The sequence below is a fragment of the Oryctolagus cuniculus genome, chromosome 16, assembly GCF_051225735.1.
Source record: "Oryctolagus cuniculus isolate XC-2025 breed Fujian yellow rabbit chromosome 16, ASM5122573v1, whole genome shotgun sequence".
NCBI classification, from domain to species: Eukaryota; Metazoa; Chordata; class Mammalia; order Lagomorpha; family Leporidae; genus Oryctolagus; species Oryctolagus cuniculus.
This window is the reverse complement of record NC_142882.1, coordinates 19,324,944-19,340,269: the sequence shown is the minus strand read 5'-3', so window position 1 is coordinate 19,340,269 and position 15,326 is coordinate 19,324,944. Positions and strand designations below refer to the sequence as shown.

At 60.2% G+C, this 15,326-nt stretch overlaps 1 protein-coding gene across 14 annotated transcripts in view; it reads left to right on the top strand.

Moving 5' to 3' along the window:
- GATAD2A (GATA zinc finger domain containing 2A) overlaps positions 1-15,326 on the top strand; it is a 94,839-nt gene that overhangs the window by 71,044 nt on the left and 8,469 nt on the right. For all 14 annotated transcript variants that reach the window (XM_051828219.3, XM_051828214.3, XM_070059075.2 and 11 more), the window contains exons 4-5: positions 14,503-14,635; positions 14,740-14,871. In XM_051828219.3, coding sequence (XP_051684179.1) covers positions 14,503-14,635; positions 14,740-14,871 — 265 coding nt within the window. The remainder of the gene's footprint in view (positions 1-14,502; positions 14,636-14,739; positions 14,872-15,326) is intronic.

The window sequence follows — 15,326 nt, the reverse complement described above, 5'->3', positions numbered from 1 at the left end:
TGGCTCTGGCTTGGGATCTGCCCAGCTCTGACCGTTTGTGGCCGTTTGGGGAGCGAACCAGCAGATGGAGGATTTCTCTGTCTCTCCCTCTTTCTCTGACACTATCTTTCAAATAAGTAAGTCTTTTATCTCTGAAAAGCAGAGAGAGAGCTTCCGTCTGCTGGTTTGCTCCCCAAATGCCCACAACAGCTAATTTTGGCCAGGCCAAAGCCAGGAGCCCAGAAACCCATCCCACATGAGTGGCAAGCACTCAGCCTCTCAGGATTGGATTAGCAGGGGCAGCGCTATGGTGTAGTGATTAAGCCACCACCTGCAGTGCCAGCATCCCACATGGGCAGCAGTTCAAGTCTCAGCTGTTGCACTTGCGATCTACTTCCCTACTAAACTGCCTGGCTTCGGATCAGCCCAGCTCCGGGCACTGCGGTCCTCTGGGGAGTGAACCAGCGAATGGAAGACCTTTCTGTCTCTCCATTCTCTGTGTAACTCTGCCTCTCAAATAGATAAATAAAATCTTAAAAAAAAAAAAAAAAAAAGGATTACATAAGCCTGAAGCTGGATGAGACGCAGAGTAGCTGGGGCCCCAAGCACACAGTAAGGCCTGTGGGTGCCCTAAGCTGTGGCCTCACCCACTGCGCCACACACCTGCCCCTGGAGTGACTGCAGACATGAGGTAAAGCACAACTTAAGGCAAATTGCTCCTAGAACCACGTTATGGGGATGCATGTGGAAGTCCTAAGTGCACATGTGCACCTGCTGGCACAGCCCCGAAACACCTGAGGCGTAAACTGACGGGACTGGACTGTCGTAGGCTATTCGTCAGGTACAGTTAAAGGTTTCAGTAGCCCGCTCCAGAGAGCTGGGAGGGCAGCCAGACTGACTCAGCAAGGTCAAGGGAAACTGAAGAGTGATAGCAACCCACATGGCCAGTCTCTAGAACGCTGCACTGAGTGCGGATTCATTTTCTCGAGGGCACCTGGAACCCCCCCAGGGCAGACCATAAAGAGCATCTCGGGAGTGGTGCAGAAGACAAGCAGCGCAGGTGTTGATGGCTAGGGGTTGGGGACCCTCATACGTTGCTAATAGACACGTATATTGGCACAACAGGCGATTTCTTACAAAGATAAGCTTAGCAAGTGACTCGCGGTCTGCCCCCAGAGAAGTGAAAACGTGTGTCCCCATGAAGGCAGGTTTGTGGGCGTCTGAGAAGCAGCGGACCCCGGGGCCATGTGTCCTGTCATTCCGCTTTCAGGGCTGTCTAAAGAAAGCAGATTGATTCTCGAGGTGGGAAACCATCAGTAGTAGCCAAGGGCAAGTGGGAGTGGGAGTTAAAATCACAGGACGCAGGGGAACTTCCTGGGATGATGGGATTGGATTGTGGCGAGGATTGCACAGCGCTGTGTATTTACGAAACATCGCTGAATGGAACTCTTCAGAGTGGACGAGTTTTGTGGTATGTAAATTATACCCCCACGTAGACGTTTAAATAAATAAATAAATGGAAGTTGGAATCGTTTGGTTTTCACCCTGGCGCTTGGGAATGTGCTCACAGAAACCAGTCCCACAGGGCAGACGTTGGGAGTGCGTCTGCGTTGTGAGACACACCAGAGGCTGGCACCTGCCATGGCCGCCCAGAAGCCCAGAAGCCCAGTGTGTGAGCTGGGGCAGGCGGCTCCCGGGTTTCTGTGTGGCTCCTGTGATGAGGCGCTCCTCACGCCCACGTGAGCGCAGCCTGCTGCTGCTGTCGGGGGAGGCATGCTTGATTTGGTAACCCAGCGGTCCCGCCCCTCAGATGTAAGGATGAGGGCTCCCTGACACTGAGGGTGAGGGCTCCCTGACACTGAGGGTGAGTTTGCCCGTTTCTGAGGCGTCTGCTCTCCCTGGATCGCCTGTGAGATGAGACCAGGCCGGCTCTGTGCCAGGTGCCACGCCGGGGCCAGGTGTTGAGTTGTGCAGGTCCATGTCGTGAGGTCTTGAGAGAAAGAGTCGACGACAGGAGGGTAGCTCACTAGGGCTGGAAGGAACTGGGCCCTTCCGCAGACAGACTCCGCCTCCTCACTGTACCTCGGGGAGACTCACAGCCCGGCAGTCAGGGGCACCCGAGACAGGAACCCTGCTGCTGGGGCCGGGCCTTGGGGCAGCCTGCAAGTCTCCCTCCTCTGGCCCTTCTTCCTTTGCATCATGTGGTCTATTTGCTGTGGGCAGAGTCTGCACTCGGACCCCGGGTCTGCCCCAGGCGTGGGCTGCATCTGCAGGCTGGGGTACACCTTCCAGGGGCTCCGGGAGAGCTCTAGTTCTCTGGGCTCCGTCTCCCTGGCCGGGCACTCATGGCCTGCCTCAGACTGTAGCATGCTCCGGAAATGTTGTCTGTCTACCAGACCTGCAAAGTAGGGTGCTGTTGTTGACACAGGTGTCCCTGAAGATAGAACCCCTGTCCCCAGCCCAGTGCTCGTCCTTCTTGGCATTCGTTGTGGGGCATGGGGTGTGTGTGTGTGTGTGTGTGTGTGACACATCTGTAGGAAAATGGGCCCCTTTGGCCGTGGCTGGTCACCTGGTATTAAGACAGGACTTGGAGGCCTGCCGTGGTGGGCGTGCACGTGCACGTGCACGGTAAGTCCTGAGTCCTCTAACAGCGGCAACGGGCAGTGCAGTCCCCTGTTGTCTGGGCTGTGGGCAGCCTCGGTTTGTTCTGTGTGGAAACAGGGCCAGCCGGGAAAGACGTGCGTCGCCCAGACTTTGCCAAGACGATTCCAAGGGTTACAGGTAGAGTTCTTGGGGTTTTACAAGTGGCCGTTTGGGAGCTAGGGATAAGGTCCACACTGGCTTTGCTCGCCCCAGGCAGTTTCACTGCAGCCCACGTGGGCCTCTCCTGGATGGGCACTGGCACCTGCACCCCAGTGGTCATCTGGCTCCCAGCAAGGCTCGGAACCTTGACTTGCCCTGGGATGACCCCTGGTGAACGCCTGCCCTCCCTGGGCGTGCTTCCCCAGGCGTGCTTCCCCAGGCTAGACCAGTCTTGCCCTCGCTCCTTCTGGGGCTTCCTAGAAATGCACCTTCTCAGGGTCGGATGCCTCGCTCGCTGCGTCGGGAGCCCCGTCCCTAGTGCGGGCGGACGCGTCCCTGGGACGCAGCGGGCGCTCCTCTCACCTGTTGGCTGGCACCTGTGCGGTCTCCTGTCTGGTTGACGTGAGCTCCGCTACCATGCATGTCCGCTGTGCTTGCCCCGTTGCCGTCTCCACAGGGACAGCGGCCCACGTTTCTCCTGGTAGACACCTAGCAGGTAAATTGCACGGTCGCTGGGTCTGTGTGTGTGGCTGCTTTAAGAGGAGGGCAAGGCTTTTCCTCCAGAACGGCCAGGCCATGTCATGCCTGCCTGCTGGGTGCTTGCTTGCTGCCGTTAGTCTGCGTGGTGTCAGCGCCTGGCTGCCCAGAGGTCAGGGTCCGTGGGACCGCGTCCTTGGCCGTGCACGACCAGACCTGTGAGGGGAAGAGGTGCCGTACTGCCCAGCCTGCTGCCACGCAGTGGGGGGTGGGGCAGGTCGGGGTTCCCAGCAGCAGTGTGCATGCCCCTCTGCCCCCAGCTCTCATGACCAGGCCTGCCACAGCTGTGCGGGCCCGGCTGTCTGCTGGAATGCCCTTCCCCGGGCCAGACGGTGAATGTGGCACAGCTGTCGGCCTGATGGCTCCGAGAGGGCCGGGCTCTCAAACAGGCCCTGCCTGGCCTGGGGACCCTCTCCCCGGCTGTCCTGCAGCTTTCCCGAGGGCCTGTGCCCTGCCCCCGGACGGGAGCGCTTTGGAAGCCCCGCACCAGGAAGTGGGTTTCCTTGTCGCAGTGCTGGTCTGCTGCGCCCTGGGCACTCTGTGGGGCGCTCCGTGGGCGGCTCTCTGGAGCCCCCTTCTCCAGGCGCCTGTTCCCCAGCCCCTCCCCAGCACCTGTTGAGGGCTGGCCACTGCCTTTCACTTGCTAATTCTCTTGTCTGCCACTGGGCCACCTCCCGGGAGAGGGAGAGGCTGGGTGACCCTGGGGAGCCTCCTCTTTGGCTCAGCCCTCCGACTGTGGGAGTGCAGAGGTGCAGAGGTGCGTCCCTCAGAGGTGGGTGCCCGGTGCTGTGCTCCTCCCATGCCTGCTGCTGCCTCTCCAGACCCCTTCCTTCTCTGCCTCGCTCTGCGCCCTGCCCGGTCCTGCTGGCTCCTCCTCCCCTTCCCCTCTGTGTCGACCTGCCTTTGCCCGGCCCCTTTTAACCTCAGGTTTGAAGTGTGAGGGTTCACCTGGATTTCTAGAAGCCAGTAGATTATTTGGAGGCAGCAAGATCACAGACTCTGGGTGCCCAGTCTCGCATTCCCAGAGTCACCTAGCTCACGTGGGGGCGGCAGGATACACCGCCCTGGTGAGGGGTGAAAGGGCGTTGCCTTTGAACTCCTGCCTCCTCCACCTTGAACTCCCCCCGCCCCCACCTCTGCTTGCAGCACTCTCTTCTGGTCGGGGATGGGGTGTGGGATCCCTGATTTTGAAACAGGGTTTCTCGTGGGACCAAGCACTCTTGGGGGTGTCGCCTTTTGGGGTTGCGTCTGTGTGGTCCTGGAGGCCATCACCTGTGAGACTCGGGTGAGCTCTCCTCTTCACACATGTGTAAGTTAAGTCAGTCTCTGAAATGGTGTGGCTGGTGCCGTGTCACCCCCACTGTGGCGGGGAATTAAAGGGTCACGCCTGTGAGGGTGTTGGGGGGGAAGGCCTGCAACCAGCCATCTGGCATGCCCATGAGGACTGGTTTTGTGTGCCTCATTTTTCAGTTTGCAGACGGTTGGTTTCCCTGTCATGGGGAGTGATTGTGCCACAGCTGGAAGCAGCCAGGAGTGGGGATGTGGTGAGCGTGTCCACATCGTGTGCCCCCTGTGTCTGGTGGATGAGGCCTGGGCCTCTGTGTAGACCAGAGGAGGCCCAGGTGGGGCAGGCAGGAGCCGCACTTGGGGGGCCGTGTTTTCCCAGTTAGTAGAAAGCGCCTGGGTGAGAGCCGGCCTGACTGGCAGAGATTTCTGAGCTGTGCTTTTCTCCAAGAAGGTGATCCTGCGAATGCTAACCGCTTATGAGGCCGAAGGGGCTGCTGGGGGCAGGAAAAGAACATGCGTGTCCAGTAGCCCGAGTCACGCGTGCCGAATGCGTGTGTGGCCTGGTGCAGTCCATCCCTCACCTCTCCCCTCTTATCCCCTCCGTGGCCCTGCGGCCCGGCTGGCCGTCTGCCGAGTGTGATTTGTCACAGTGCAGATGGGAGCAGTGCTCAGGAGGGGGCCGGCGGCAGAGGGCCCCACAAGAGGAAGCTGGGTGACGGGTGCCACCTTTGGTGCCTCAGCCGCCACGAGGGCCTGTGCTCTGGGCTGCGGGAGGCGAGGGAGGACCCAGTGTCTGAATGGTGGGAAGGTGGGAGACACACCAGGTGTTGCTTTGAGCCCCCTTCTGTGGGACCCAGGCCTTGGAACTTCTTATTTTAGAGCTTTAAATCTTAAAAGTAGTTACAATGTAAGCAAACTGAAAGGCTCGGGGTTTTAGTGGGACTGAGACCTGGTGACGTGGAATCCTCAAGGCAGGCCTGAGAGAGATCAGTCCAGGTACCCACAGCCCAGAAAGCCAGGTGCACAGGCACAGGGTCCTGCGGGCACGCCCTGGAGCTGGGAGGCCTTCAGACACTGCCGTGCGCGGGGGAAGGGAGGGCGCCTGTGGCGGGGCCGTGCGCGCTGTCGCAGCGCTGGAGCCCCGGGGGCCCCTGCTGTGCTGGACCCGTCCATCTGGAGGCGCACGGTGGCCAGCGGGTATTGGAATTGTGCCGGATCATGGTGGACTGTGTGACTACGGGTTCTGTAGGGAAGTTATGTCCTATCCAAGGGGTGAGTTCCATTAAATTTCTAGTACGTTTTGCTTTGTAAGACACAGTTTAGCCAGCAAGAGAGGGTCACGGGGCCACAGTGTGCCAGGAGGACTGGGCCCGGGAGCTCCGTGTGTCTGTGCTGCGGCCAGGGTGGGATCTGCTTCTCCCTGAAGTGGTGCAGCCTCTCTCTTCACCCTGGGCCCTCTCCCTCCCTCCCTCCCCCTCTCCCCCCGTCTCTGTAACTCTGCAAGTGTTGTGACCAGAAAACAGTTTAAAATGTGTTGAGGGAACTGGTGCTGTGGCACAGCAGGTTAAAGCCCTGGCCTGCAGTGCCAACATCTCATATGGGCACTGGTTCGAGTCCCAGCTGCTCCACTTCCGATCCAGCTCCCTGCTAATGGGCCTGGGAAAGCAGTGGAAGATGGCCCAAGTGCTTGGGCCCCTGCACCCACGTGGGAGACCTGGAAGAAGCTCCTGACTCCTGAGCCCTGGCTTTAGATCGGCCCAGCTCTAGCCGCTGCAGCCATTTGGAGAGTGAACCAGCAGATGGAAGAGCTCTCTCTCTGTCTGTAACTCTGTTTTTCAAATAAATAAAATAAATATTTAAAAAAATAATGTGTTGAGGAGCAGGCATTGTGGCGCAGCTGGTTAAGCCACTGCTTGGAACACCCATGTCCCGTATCAGAGGGCCTGGGATTGAATCCTGGCTACTTGAGTTTCCAATCCAGCTTCCTGCTAATGGATCTGACAGGTGGCACGTGATGGCCCAAATACTTGATTTCCTGCCACCCACATGAGAGACCTGGATGGAGTTCTGGGCTCCTGGCCTCTTCCTGGCCCGCCCCACCTGTTGCAAGCATTTGAGGAATAAGCTGGCAGTGGAAGGTCTGTCTCTCTCATGTGTCTGTCACTCTGTTTTTCAAATAAATAAATAAATAAATAGAATTATTTTAAAACAGACATTTGATTTAGGGGGAAGATGCGTCAGATACTCCTAACCTGCAGAAATCCTAGTTGAACAAGCCGCGTACCCTGCACTGCGGCCACGCTCGACCCCAGGTCTAACCAGCGTCGGAGCTGTGGGCCCCGGGCTGCTAGGCGGGCGAGGGATCCCAGTTCCAGATTGAAAGTGTATTCTACTCAGTGTTTTGCTTTCACAGCATCGTAAGATAGAAACCATCAGGCACTGTCTGTAATCTGCAAGTCTTTTTTAATACTGGGCTTAGCAGGAAGACAGCTGCTCGTGTCCCCCATCTCGCGCGTCCAGTCTTGGGGGCTGCTGTCAGGGTGGAAGCAGGCGGGGAGAGTCCGGCTCTCCAGAGGCAGGCGCCGGAGCGGGGCGCGTTCCTGTGGTCATTTCAGTAATGGCACGCTTCCTCCATGTGAAACCAGAAGAGCCAGTGGCCCCTCCCTACCTGGTCGCTGTCAGACTCAGACCTCAGCCCTGAGTTTTGTCCTCAGTTACTTTGAAGGCCGTTGGACTGTTCTGAACTTTGACCAGTCAGAAAACTACTTTAAATGAACTTCTAATTGTAGCGTAGTTTCAGATTCACAGGCTACCGCAGAGCATTTGTGACTGAGTCAAGTTGCTGCTTTCCCTAATCCACCTGTTTTTAAGATTTTATCATTTTATTTATTTTAAAGAGTTAGAGGTCTTGCAATGGCTGGAGCTGAGCCAATCTGAAGCCAGGAGCCAGGAGCTTCTTCTGGGTCTCCCACGCTGGTGCAGGGGCCCCACCATCTTCCACCGCTTTCCCAGGCCAGAGCTGGATTGGAAGTGGAGCAGCGGGACTCAGACCGTGCCAGTGGGATGCCAGGGCTGTAGGCCGCCCCAGCACCAGCTCCAGCCTTGACCGTTTGGAGTGAGGAGCAGCAAGGCACTCTAAGGCTGTCCTTGCATTGGGACTTGTCTGCTGTTTCTTCTCACGGTTGGGCTGGAGGAGGGGCGCCCTCACCATCACATCCGCTCAGCCACGCACACCGCGGTGCCAGCCTCCAGAGACCCCCAGCAGGCAGGTGTCCGTGAGGCTTGTCTGCTGGGGGGAGGGTTCCTCAGCTCACGCAGCTCACTCCGAGGGTTGGGGGTTCAAACCCTGAATACATGACTTGGAGTTCTGCCTGGGAGTTGGGTCTCTGCTGCACTGGATCTGCTCCGTATGATACCAGGGAGCTGTGGAAGAGAGCGGTTGACCGAGTCGCAGAGACGTTTCGCGTGCACGGATCATCATCCTGTGTTACCAGGTCAGGCTTGTCAGTGGTACCACTGGCCAGTTGTGAGTGGCAAATGTTAGCTTCTCCCAGATTCTAACCTTTTTGGCCTACTTGGAAGTTGACACTTTATCACTGGCAATAGGCGGTGCCAGGGACTCTGCGTGGAGTGATGGGCCTTGTGCAGAGCATTCTGGGGGAAGTGCCTGCTGGGCACCCCGGCCTGACCTCCTCGCCTGGCAGTCCTGGCTTCAGGCAGTGGGTGTGTGAAGCCCACTGCTTTTCCTCCTACACCGTCTTGCTTCATGCAGTAGGAGTGTTCCATCTCGTCACAGTCTGTCAGGGTGTGAACACCCGGAGCCCCCGAGGAGAGTAGCACCCCATTCTCCAGGTGAGAAACCAAGGCTGGGAGTGGTGACTGGGCCAGGTCCCTCCCCCAGAGTCAGCTGAGCTGGGGCAGTAGGATGCCCTGGGATTTGCCAGGGGCACGTGGGGAGGTCCTGCGACTTGCAGCTGGTGTGTTGAGAGGGGCAAGGGGACAAGGGCGCCTGCAGGACCTCTGTGCCTGGCGAGAGCCTGCGCTCTCGGGGAGCAGTGCTTGCCTCTTGTGTGCGGCTTTCTTGGGCATGCGGGTGACTCCTCTCCCGCTGTGTGAGGACGCAGCACTTCTCCCAGCTGTCCCCTGCATGCTTGCCACAGGTGCCCTTCCTCTGCTCACTGGGGGAGCTCTCCTCCCAGAGAGAGGTCCGCAGGGATGCTCTGTGGGGACCTCGGTCAGCCAAGCGCTGTGGCGGAGGCCTGGCTCCTGTAGGTAGTGGTCCACGTGTAGCACGAGGGCCCACCGCCCCTGGTTCTGTCTCTGACTGGCCCCGACCCTGCTTGTTGCCATTGTAGAGTTGAATCTGAGGGCCACATCTGTCCCCCCCTTGTCACCTCAGGTGCTCAGTAGAGGGACAATGCTGGCTGTGCAGGGTCTTCCAGATGTGAATAAAATTAGCTTTTGTGTATTCAAAAAATGGCATTTGATAACTCAGAGTAGTGGCTGCCAGAACTGGTGGTCCCGTGGGCCCTGTCCTCTCGAACCTCGCAGCTGTGTTGCTGGGATCCCCCGGGCCCTGATGTAGGCCCAGGGTGTCTGCAGGTCCCGGCTGTGACGTCCAGGCCTCCCCCAGCCGCTGGGAGTTGGAGGACAGACCGCCGTCGTGCAGGGTCAGCAGGTGTTAGTAAGGTCCTCCCTGTTTCCGAGGGGCACATGAGTTTGGTTCAGTCTTCCTGGTGGACCAGCTGCCGGCAGCATGGTGCTGCAGTGGCCGCCATGCTCTCTGGCTGCAGCGCTCAGCCGCTCTGCGCCCCTGAGCTGCCCCGCCTCAGGGAGCTCCTCCGGGCCTGTGACTTCTCGGGGCTGCTGCATTCTCAGAACGCTGGGAGGAGTCGCTGCGTGGGGCTCCCCCTCTGCAGCTGGCGGCCTGAGGCCGCTCTTAGTTCAGGGGAGGGATTGGAATGGCCACATGTGTGCTCTCCTTTTCCCCCGGGAGGTCTGGCCATGGCCGTGACTATGGCGGGGCTCTGCATAATGGAGTCCCCTAGTGGTTGTTGGAGCTGAAGTCTCCAGGAAGAGTGATGGCTGGGTTTCAAAAATCCCATCCCAGCTGCTTACCTCCTCGGCCTTGGTGCCGGAGAAGCCCCCACCAGGCAGCCAGGAGCATCTCAGGTTACGGGCTGGGAGGAGTGGTAATGGATGCTAGGAAGGGGGGCAGGCTGGCGAGAAGCAGGTGGACTCCAGGGTCCCTGGAGAAAGGCGGGGGTGTCTGGGGAGGGGAGCACATGCCCAGCCCATCGGTGTTCCCGGCCCCCAGGACGGGCGGGGGTTTGACTTTGAGCCTCCGGGCTCCCTATCTAATCATGTCAGCTTCTCTCTGAGACCCGAGGGCTGGGGGGTGTGGTAAGGAGATGAGATGCGTCCAGTGGTAGGACAAAGCTGGGGAGGCTGTAATTGTTCCATTTGAAGTTTCTAGAAGTGTTTCGTGGGTGGGGTGGGGTGGGAGAGCTCATTGAAGGAGCATGTGGGCTTGTTTCTGGCAGTGCCTGAAGCCACGGCGCCTCCCTGGGCCCAGTCACCGGCTTCATCCAGTGCCTTGCGCGTGCAGCTCTGATGTTCCCAGCCTAGAGCTGCTCCTCCAGCTCATGGCGGGCCAGGCATCGGCCTCGGGCAGCAGCTGTGTGCAGGACCCTGCTGCTGGTGGCCCCTTGACAGGGGCTTGTGGGTCTGCGGGGGGGGGGGGGTAGGTAAGCCTTGGACTTCCTTGCTGACTCCCCTATTGTCCCTGGGATAGCATGTAGAGTGGGTGGACAGTGTGAGTGGGAAGTACAGGGATGGGGTGTGGCTGGCTCCCTAGTGACTGTCCTGGCTAGACTGTCGGCCCATTAGCTTTTAGTGGTTTAAAGCCCAGATGTACGCACGCACTGCTGGCTTGGCTGGCCGGGCGCTGCTGCTGCTGCTCCTGGCGGCTCCGTTGCTCACCCAAGTGCAGCAGCCAGGTGCGTCTCTGTGCCTGCTCCCTTTCTTTCCCCTTGCTGGCTCAGGCGGCCTGCACTGTCCTGATCTGGGGCAGCTGGACAAGCATCCCAAGGGCCTGGGCGCGAGTTGTGAGGCTGCTGCGCTGCCCAGAGATGGAGCAGGGAAGCCATCCTGGGCAGGGCTGCAGGGCTGGGAACGGGCCGTTGTGCTGCCCCCTGCTGGCGCTGCGTGCCTTCTCGGGGCTCTGCAGAGGTGGCCTGGGGGTACAGGAGTTTTGTCAGTCTTGAGTGGGGCTCCTCATTTTCTGCGGGCGTCCGCGGACTCGCAGGGTAGGGACTGGACTTCCAGGGCCTACTGCTTAATTAGATCCAGGGTTCAGAAATCCTTGTAAGTAGATTTGCGTTCCCTTGAGCACAGCAGCTGTGTGGGAGAGCGTGTCGGTCGGTCTACAGGTGTCGCTGGCCTCTGTGTGCAAGGCTGGTGCAGGCACAGGAGGTGCTTGGCTGCTTCTGAAGTCCTGGAGGCCCCTCCCGGAGGGCGCTGGGGCCGAGCGCTGCTCCCGCACCCCTAGCTCCTTCCCGGCCGAGTCCTGTCAGAGCCTCTCCTCCTAGGAGTCTGTGGTGGTGCTGCCTGCTGAGTTCTGGGGACCGCCTAGAGCTTGGTCTGCCGGCAGGTCACCCCTACCTGGGCAGAGGGGAGCCCTGGCCCAGCTGGGAGTGGGCTGTGGTTGCAGGAGCAGACCCAGCTGTCGTCCTGTGCTGCAGAGGGCTCCTGGTGAGAGCCTAGGAGGTGCGAAGGGCTGCCCGGCGTGGGGGAGTGTCCCACGGGAGTGCTTGCAGAGGGACAGGTGGAGCAGCCCCCACCCTGCCTTCAGACACGGCCGTCAGCCAGTCGCCTCTCCCAGCTCCCCAGGCCTCCAGGGTTCCACGGCAGTGGTGCTGGGGAGCGGCGCTGGTCCTGAGCAGGATTTCTCGTCCTCCTCAGGCCCCGTGCGTGTGCAAGAATCTCGGGCTCTGGTGCAGGCTGTGGTCAGGCAGGGGCTGGGCGTTGACGCTGCTGGTCAGACTGCAAGGGGCCCGCCCCTCGCACATGTCCGCCCCTGCTCGTTTGTGTCTGAACCGGGGCTCTCCCCGCTGCCTGGTGCACTCCTGCTGCAGTGCGTCTCCACAGATGTGAACGAGGAGTTCATGACGGAGGGCGGGGGCTACATGGGTCCTGCACACCAGGCGCAGGCCGAGGGACACTAAACATTAACCGCGCACCGGGGAACCCTGCGTGTCGTGGAAGTTGGTGATCTGGCCTCCCCGCCAGTGACCGGAAGTTCCTGGCAGGTAACAGATTCCTGTGTCGTGTGAGGGAGGAGGTGCCGAGAGCCTTTGTGCTGATAACAGCCTGACCTGCTTGTGGCGAGTTTGTGGGTCACTGTGTTTTATGTAAGCTGCTCAAGACGGGCAGGACAAGTTCATCTGACGCCTGGGATGTCACACAGTCTCTGGGTCAGGCGGGGGTAGGCGCTGCTCCCGACTGGGACGGACGAGCCCCTCACACACCCCATGCTGGGTGAGCTCAAGTCCTGTGCCTCTGTTCTGCTGGCTTTTATAATTAAGGAATTGTTTTTCCAGAATCTCGCCTGTGGTCACTGGGAGCCACTGCTCTTTTCCGGAATTAGCACTCTAGAAAAAGTCCTGCGGAGGCTTGAGTTCTCCTCCTGGAGGAAAGTTTCCCACCTTGGGAACTAGAGGGGCCGGCCCTGTGTGTGTGGCAGAGGTGTCCCGGAGCCCAGCAGGGCCCCTGCGGGCTGACTGACACAGGAAGTGCCTGCAGTCAGCGGCCCCTGGGGAGCCTGGCGCCTCCATTTTCTGATAGCACCTGAACCCTTACCTCCCTTCTCAAAATGAAGGCTGCGTGTCACAAACCGGTTCCAACTGGCCGTTGCCATGGTTTTCACGTTGGAAGGCACAGTTAAAGGGTCACATGACCACGGAGGGAAATGCCTTTGTCATGTGACTTTTTGGTGGCCTGATTAGCATACAGGAAGTTCACTCCCTGCTGGCTGCTGGGATGCTGAGTGATCATTGATGGGCGGTGACGTCACCTCTTGGATGAGTTATTGATTAGTCTCTGGCCAAGACAGGGCCAGGGAGCGCCGTGGTCCAGGAGGCCTCTTGGGAATGTTCAGCCTCTGGGTGTGCTGGGCCCCTTGCCCTGCGCTCTTCCTCCGGGCAGGTTTGAGTTTTGTTGGACATCTCACCTCTAGAAGGGGCTTGCTCTCTCCGTAAGGTGATAGAGTTAAACCCCTGTGGGGTGGTGCTGCCTCAGCCCGCGCCTGCCCAGGAAGCGTCTGTGATGTGTGAGTGCCCCCGGGAGCCCGCGGGGCGAGACCGCAGCTGCAGCTCCGTGCCAGGGGCTGGGTCTCCTTGGCTCTGTGGCACGTGGAGCCCACCTGCACATCCAGAGAGCCGGGAACGGGAGCCCCAGGGCACCCTAGAGGCATCATAGAGCCAGGAGAGACACCCCGGGTCACTGCACCCTGAATGCGAGCTGAGCGCCCTGTGTCAGGACCGGTAGGTGTCGGAACGGGCGCCTTTCTGTCCACTCTCCTGGGCTCCCTGAGAGGCTGGCCAGCCGTCTTCCTCCTCAGGTGGAGCCGGGCCAGGCCTGGTGCTCAGGTGCAGCCGCCACGTAGCTCGAGGGGGGATGAGGAAGGATCCGAGGACTGTGGGGGCAGTGGCTGCCGGGCCACTGGCGAGTCCAGGGTAGAGCTTGTTAGGCCTCAGCCTCTGGTCCCTGCTGCCGCCTCCCCTGGGGGTACAGCCTGCTGGCGTGGAAACGGGGTCTCTCCCCATACAGCCCAGTCAAGTTGCTTGTAACTGTCTTCACTCCGCCGGGCCTCCTGGAAAAAGCCGGGATAACTTTGAGCGGAGCTGCTCCTGGTTAACTTCATCTGAGTTTTCCTGGGTCACAGTGCCACCTAGTGGTGTGCTTTGTCAGCCGCCAAGGCAGGCAGGCTTTGTACCTAAGTGTGAAGGGAAGGTTTGCAGCTGCTGGCAGCGGATGGGGCTGCTTGGGGGGGGGGGGGGGGCACCAGAGCACCATCTCTGGGTGCCCTGTGTGGGTCAGCCACACAGCACCGTAGCTCGAGTTCATGCTGGCCTCGGGAGTGTCAGGTGCACACACGTCTCAGAGGATCCTCCCCAGGAAGGGCAACAGCAGCCGTTGGCCTGTCCCTGCTCAGGGCAGATGGCACCGTGGGCACCACAGCCAGCATGGAGTGGACGCTCGTTCTCAGCCCCGCCCGCCCCCATGATGCTCCGCTCCTGTTGGCGAGAAGAGGCGCCGCAGGTGCTGGCGAGCAGGTTAATCACAAGAAAAGGGGGAGTGGCCTTGGCGTCCACTCTCAGGGGTGGCAGGGGCACCCAGAAACCAGTCGGTGAGTAGAAGGGTAGCAGAGAAAACACGGGTCAACGCATGAAGCTGGCACCGCTGTATGTGGCCGCAGAGGGACTTGCCGCAGGCTTTCTCTGGCCACCGTGAGGTGGTGAGCTCCCGTGTCTGCCTTTGAGTGCAGGCCAGTAGCACCTGAGCAAGTGTCTAGCTCTCCTGGGGGCAGGTGGGCTGCCGTGGTGCGCACGGCGTGTGGGAGCAGTCCAAGAGGCCGCTGCGGCTCCTCCCTCCGCAGCCGGCCGTTCTCACCCAGTGCCAAGCCGCACGGCAGAGCAGGACGCCTCGGGGACCCAGCTGTCACTGAGGACGGGGCCGGCTGTGAGCCACAGGTTTGGGTGCAGCGGCGGGGAGGGGGGCGCTGGGGGCCATGTGGAGGCTGCCCAGGGAGAGCGCCAGGCACACAGCGGTCCTGGGGCCTTTGCGGGGCCGTGTGGCTGCAGTGTCCCAGCAACGGCCGCTGTCTCCGCCCCGCAGCGACATGAAGTCCGAGAGGAGGCCGCCCTCGCCCGACGTGATCGTGCTCTCTGACAGCGAGCAGCCCGCGAGCCCGCGCGTGAACGGGCTGGCCACGGTGGCCGCGAAGGAGACCAGCACCGAGGCCCTCCTGGTGAGCCCGGCCGTGCCCGGCCCCACGCGCCTCGCCCTCCCGCGGCCCGGTGGTGCAGGGTCTCTGCTCGGGCCCCCCTCAGCCCCCTTCTCCCGCCCTTGCAGAAGAGCAGCCCCGAGGAGCGAGAACGGATGATCAAGCAACTGAAGGAGGAGCTGCGGTTAGAAGAAGCCAAGCTCGTGCTGCTGAAGAAGCTGCGGCAGAGTCAGATTCAGAAGGAGGCCAGCGCCCAGAAGGTGAGTGTCCCCGCCCGCACGGCACGGCACGGCACGGCCGCGGAGACGTTTTCCGCGGTGGGAGTGGGGCTGGACAGAGCAGGTCCACGTGGACTTCCGTGGGCTCGGGCACACCTTGGAGTTTTGCTACAAGGATGTCAAAGGACTCTCCTGTCCAGGATGTCTGAGTATGAATGCTGTTTTCTTAGCTCGGGATGTTTATAACATTTATAACATGATTTATAGGCAATACAGAATTCTTAGCTTAAAAAATAGCCTGCTCTAGGAGGACTGGATTTCTAGTCTGCTGCAGGTGTCTGGCTGGACACTCCCTGTTGCTTAGAGACTGAGGAATGGGGTGCGGGGTCTCTGGTGCCCCTGGAAGCTGGTTTCTGGCTGGAGAAGGCTGCCTGGAGCCCAGTTTCAGAGAAGCCTCCTGGCCCGCAGGTGTCCCTGTGGACAAGTTCCAGATCGTC